The 6,000-nt window shown below is 41.6% G+C and overlaps 1 protein-coding gene across 3 annotated transcripts in view; it reads right to left on the bottom strand.

The window, feature by feature from the left end:
- The window catches only part of ZC3H7B (zinc finger CCCH-type containing 7B), a 65,391-nt gene that overhangs the window by 39,602 nt on the left and 19,789 nt on the right, over nt 1-6,000 (bottom strand). For 2 of the 3 annotated variants that reach the window (XM_019544999.1, XM_019545000.1), the window contains exons 7-8: nt 5,429-5,488; nt 2,843-2,885 (exon numbers count right to left, since the gene is read on the bottom strand). In XM_019544999.1, the coding sequence (XP_019400544.1) occupies nt 2,843-2,885; nt 5,429-5,488 (103 nt within the window). The remainder of the gene's footprint in view (nt 1-2,842; nt 2,886-5,428; nt 5,489-6,000) is intronic. The other variant, XM_019545001.1, reaches the window with a different exon arrangement.

The raw sequence follows: 6,000 nt of genomic DNA, 5'->3' as shown, positions 1-6,000 counted from the left end.
AGGCGCTACTTCACTGTCAGGGCGGCTAGGATCTGGAACCAACTTCCAAGAGAAGTGGTGCTGGCTCCTACCCTGGGGGTCTTTAAGAGGCTACATGAATACCTTGCCGGGGTCATTTGACCCCAGTACTCTTTCCTGCCATGGCAGGGGGTCAGATGATCTGCTCAGGTCCCTTCCAACCCTACCAACTATAAAACTAAGAAACTCCCATACACAAAATAAGCCTCTGTTGAGGGGTAGCAAAGGCTGCAATTAAATATCCATCGTCTGAGTGCATTTAATCCTTCCAAAATGCCTATGAACGTTTCACACTTTAGAGACTCAGGAGATGCAGCTGCAATTAAACTTTCCTGCTATCCTCAGATTATATTTTCCCAAATAAAGAAAACAAAATGCTTTGACAGAAAAAGATTGTAGTGATGTCTTTCTTTCCTTCCCTTCTCCAGATTTTTGCTCAGGATCTGACTGATGTTGGCTCTGTGAAGACCACATTCAGTGGCTTCTGTATATCCCCCAGAGTTCTCCACCCTATAAGACATGAGGCCCCTCTCCATAACTTTTCTGAATTTAGCAGCACCCCATTTCATACATTTTAAAAATAACCCAAATTTATCCGTGTCCATTCTTCATAAAGAAATGGTATTTCAACTTACTTGGAACCATAGCCTGATCAAATAATTTTTCACTGAAGACAACATATTCAGGTTTAGGATAGTGCTCATCTCTGTACCTTGTAGCTAGATAGTACAATGAGAGCTCTCTCAACTTAACCTATTTCCAGCATCGCCTTACAACTACTACTTGAACTTGCTTGCTTCAACTTAATTTGTTTCTAAATGCAAAGATTCACTCTTGATTATAATTTCATTACATGCTTCATCAACTTTTCATTTTTTGTAGCAAACTTATCCTTTACATCAGCTGTATTATATTAATTAAAATGTTAACCATCAATGACAACAGACAACACAGCCCACATGAGTGGATGCTTGGCACTGACTAATATGAAATGGTGACATGACATCAAGACGCATGAGAAAGCTGAGCAGGGCCAACTAGTCCCAACAGGTTGTCTGGAGATGCATAAGCAAATTGCTAATCCTACTGCCTCCACCCACAGAAGTGGGAAATACCCTCTTTTAGCTTTCACTCAGGTTTTGAGTTTCAAAAAATAATAGACCAATTCTTCTGTTCCAAAGAACTCAGAAAGACCACAACAGGTCAAAATGGTTTTGACACTATGGATTCCTTTTTAAAATCTCTAGGTTTACCCTGTGAATCTTGTGTAGATATTTGCACACCTAAGAGTGCTAATACCAAGTGTCACCCTTAAAAAGATCTCATAGCAACAAAGATGTTATGTCAACCTAGTTGAGAATTACTGCCCTACAGCTACTCAATTTATCAGAAAAATGATTGGCTACTCAGACTATGCATGCACAGGATAAGGTATATGGGCTCACAAGTGCCTATCTAGAGAGTATCTGTTTCACCCTTTCTAGGAAAACCATTTTCAGTTTTGCTTCCTCAAAGCTGGATGCCATACCCTAACTTAGGGCTATGTCAAACTATCAAGACCATTATGATCATATCCATGGATCAGATTCTTGTATCTCCACAGAAAATTACTGGTAGAAGCTATCAACCTTAACAAAAGGTGATGGAAAAGGGGCAGGGTGAGGTAGGGCGTGTCAGAACCCCATTGCTCAAATGTTCCCAAATTTGGAAAAATAACTCTACCTTTCACCCTGCCCTCTCCATGAGCCACTCCAATTTTCAGGGCAGTCTGAGTAAACAGATGACTTATAGGACCCTTAGATCTGACCTTTTATGAGACAAAATTCAGCCTTAGCAGAGCTGACACTGAGCTTTTATGCCAACTGCTGAGTGCAGGAGCAGTTTACTGAAGGTAATCATTCCTTACTCTGCATTAAGTGTCCAGTTCATCATCTCGATACTGGGGCTCCTAAGATATACTCATCACTTCACAGGACTGGGTCTTATGAGTCTGTGACAGGCAATTATTTAAGCACCATTAAAATACAGAATAAGTATGTTTTAACTGAGACAACAAAAGCCTGAATCATTAAATTCAGGTGTTGACATGTAAGAGAGGAATAATTAATTTAGTGATGAATCTTTATACTTAATATGAGGCATATTCAAGCAAGGACAATTGGAAAACCAATGTGCTATGTCTCCAATATTCTACTGTGAAAGAAAGACAAGACTCTGGGCTAGCACTTTGAAAGGGGAAGAGTTAAGGCTGTTCATATCCTGGTGTGAGGAGTAAAACCTTGACACTTTCACTCTTCATTTTTTGGGTTTCTAACATCTAAACCCATTAGAATAATATGCGTTCAAAGCTCTGATGTGTGCCTCCAACCTTAACCTCATGTCAACTAAACTGTTTTGTCTGGGACCACGTACCAGAATCTCACTTCTCATTTATCTACGCTAGCCTCAGAAAGCACAGTCAAAGAGGGTTATATCCCCTGGCTTCCCCATTTACCCACAAATACCATGTGCCCCTTGTTCTGCTTCATAACTGCAACTGCAAATGGTTAAACTCCAGAAGGATTCAACCGCAAAAGGTTCTAGTTAGAGCCGCCTTTGTCTGATTTCCCCCTTGGTCCCAATGAAGCAATGAAGAGAAACCAGTTTCCATATATGCGTGCTACAAAGCCCTCCCTCTGCCAGTAAGGTCTCTCCTAGTCTCTAAAGCTTAGAGATACCAAAGAGATACAAATGAAGCCAAAAGGCCTTTTAGATTTGCCAACCTGTTCAGGTGTTTTATAGCCACTGTAAAAATACACCAACAAACAGAAAGGAGAACTCTTACCTGTTTCAATGTCGTCTATAGAACCCAATCCATTGGAAGTTGTCTGCAAAGGTGGAGTGAAGTGGGGTGAGGGAAAAGGGAGAAAACACCACCACAAATGTATTTATTCATCTTTAAAAGTCCTTCACAACTCAATTCTCTTTCTGCTCCCCCAATGGTTATGAAATGCCATCGTTTTTCCTTTTTTTTTTTTTTAAAACTGTCCCTTTCAGTTAAAAATCATAAAACTAATGTACTGTTTTGTAAACCAATCCAACTAACTTGGAGATCTTCACCTCCAGCAACGATCAAAACCTGTTGCTTCAGAGGACTCTAAGCCCTCTTGCCCCATAATACCTGGCCATCTGAGCAATTCTGGAAATAGGATTGTGGTGTTTTGTGTGCTCACAAATATTCCTTCCCAAATTCCAGAGCCAAATCAATTAGCTCCATGAAGCATGTAATCTGATTGCCTCATCTTACACAACTACCCTTTTCTTACCACACATTATTTTTCAAGTTAATAACCACAAAAAACTTTTATAGCAACTAAAAACAGGAAAAGATTTCTACCAAAACAACTGCTGACTGTGAGCTGGAGGCAAGAAATAAATTGTTGCAATTTCACTAAATAGGAAAAGTTCAAAGATTTTCTTTTCCTGCTTTCAGCTTAGAATGATTGAGACAGCAGTGAAACACAAGTTGGAGACACTGCATTTGCAGATGAATCGGATAAATTTAGTGTTTGTGCAGTGGTTTCTTTTTTCCAAAAAAGGAACATTTTTAATTTAAAAATATTAGGTGCAATTACAAAAAAATCTTTAAGGTTGATTCTCATAGCTAGAAAGATAGCAAGGCAAGTCGCACATTAACATTAACATCAAACTATGATCCTTTAGCATCCTATTTTATGTACAAAAACTATAACATTTTTAAACATCTGTTATGGTTTACTTAAGGAAAATGCGAAGTGGCAAATCATTTAAAAATACTAATATGAAATGTTTTCATGAAGCTGCAAACAAACTTCATAATTTTGGCTTAATATTTGTACAGTGCCTAAGACAATGGAGCCCTCATCTACAAACAGGTCTTTTAGGTACCACCACAATACAAATAAAATAGGGCTGTCAAGCAATTAAAAAATGTGATCATGATTAGTGACATGATAAAAAAATTAGGTGCAATTAATCATGATTTTAATCACATAGCTAAAAACTCAAAATTATGCAGGTACTTTGTATGGTTGGGGGGTGGGTATGTGTGGGTCCCCGCACATTCTGGCAGCATGTGGGGTACTGTGGGTCAGAAGTGAGGGGCAACAGCAGGGCACAGGCATAACACTGCCCTCCACAAACATATTACAACATCCCCCCGCTCCCCCCACACACACACTTTTGAAACTAGAAATATGGTAACCCTACCGGAATGCACCGTGGTGGTGCATAGAGCAGTGCCCAGCAGGTAAGTCTGTGGAGCAAAAGGCATTGGGGGAGAGGGAAGAGGGGTGCAGATCAAGGCCTCCATGGTGAGGGAAGGAGTGGGGCAGGGGCAGGTCATGGGATAGAGCTGCAGGAGTCTTGTCCAGGAGCATGGATCTCTGCCACTGCATGCCTTCCCAGGGGAGGCATGGGGGGCATGTGGCCCCCCCCAATTTATATGCGGGGCAGAGGTGGGCTGCCCACTGACGGCTGGGGCTATGGCCCTGCTACCTTTGTCCCAGGAGCCACGCACTGGCCATGCCTTATCCCCCGCCCATCTAGCAACAGGAGGCACAACATGGCATGACACAGCTCCCAGGGCAAAGGCAACAGGGTGCAGAGCCCCTGCCCCCAGCAGGCAACCCGCCTCTCCCCATGCACAAATCCAGGGGGCATATGCCCCACTCCCCCAGGGTTGCGCACAGCGGCAGGGAGCCGTACTCCCTCACCCATGCCCCCTGCACGACCCTCCTGCAGCTTTGTCCTACAACCTACCCTGGGCCCTGGGCCCAGGGCCCCATTCACCCTAGCCCATCCCACTCCCTCCCTCACCATGGGGGCCTCGATCTGCACCCTCCCCACCCCCCCAGCTCCTTCCCTCTCCCAATAGAGGGGGGCCAATACAAGCATGTGGCTGCATTTCTGGAATCAAAAGTGAGTGTCCATTCACTTGCTTACTAGTTCAATCTATGCAGCTTAGAATAAGTTGCAGATTTAATCAATTCAGCCTCAAGCTTTTTGACTGTCTGTACTTTATAAGTTTCATCATTAAGTTCATTGCTTGTCCTTGCCTATTAGCACTGAGGTAACTGCATCAGAACCAGAAGTGAAACTAACTTGAAATAAATAGGAAGTGAAATCATCCAGTCTAAAGGAACTAAAACAAAACTGACAATCAAAAAAAAATCAGATTTTCAGAATGTTTTCAGCTTTCATGAGCTATGTGCTACCAGTATCAGGCCAAATGCAGCCTTTGACAGCTATCATCTTAACACTGCCCCTTGAAAACAAGAAATATAAAAACACTGATATTTTCATTCCTCCAAAAAGGTAACCAACTTGCATGCAACCAAAACACAGAGATTCTCCTGTTACCTAATACAGAGAAAACAAGCATAGCATCTACCTGATTGGATAAGTTGACTGATGTGCCATTACTGAGTAGAGAGAAGGTTTCCAATTCCTGCTGCAAGAAAAACAAAGACCTTAGGAACAGTGATGCCCTGAATGACTGCTATTTACAGACATGATAATGCTTCCTTATGATACATATATGAAAGGGAATCGCAACCACTCCATTTCTTTATTGCATGTCAGCCACTCCAAAATTCAATTTTGGCGTTTGCAACAAAATGAGCATCCTAGGTTCATTCCAGCTACCTTGCTGCATAAAATCCCTTATCAATACAAAATAAGGATATGAAAATGCTCCCCATAATAGACAGATTTCGCCTTTTCAATAAAAAGAAAAAAAAATCTAGGAAGGTGCTACAACTTTAGTAAAGCACTGAAATGAAATATAAATGCTGACACAAGCTGCAACAAAGTACGATTAATAAAAAGCAAAATATTACATATTCCTTTCATAGACAGAGTTTAGAATCATCTCTGCAAAGCAACATGAGAGGGAAAAGTGAAGAGGGCCCACAGAAAGTGTGAAAAATATGTCAGGGAAAACTTTCCTCCTGAGATTCAATG

Source organism: Crocodylus porosus, unplaced genomic scaffold (assembly GCF_001723895.1).
Source record: "Crocodylus porosus isolate Cpor-Errol unplaced genomic scaffold, CroPor_comp1, whole genome shotgun sequence".
In the NCBI taxonomy this organism is placed as follows: Eukaryota; Metazoa; Chordata; order Crocodylia; family Crocodylidae; genus Crocodylus; species Crocodylus porosus.
This window is presented reverse-complemented; position numbering and strand designations above follow the sequence as displayed.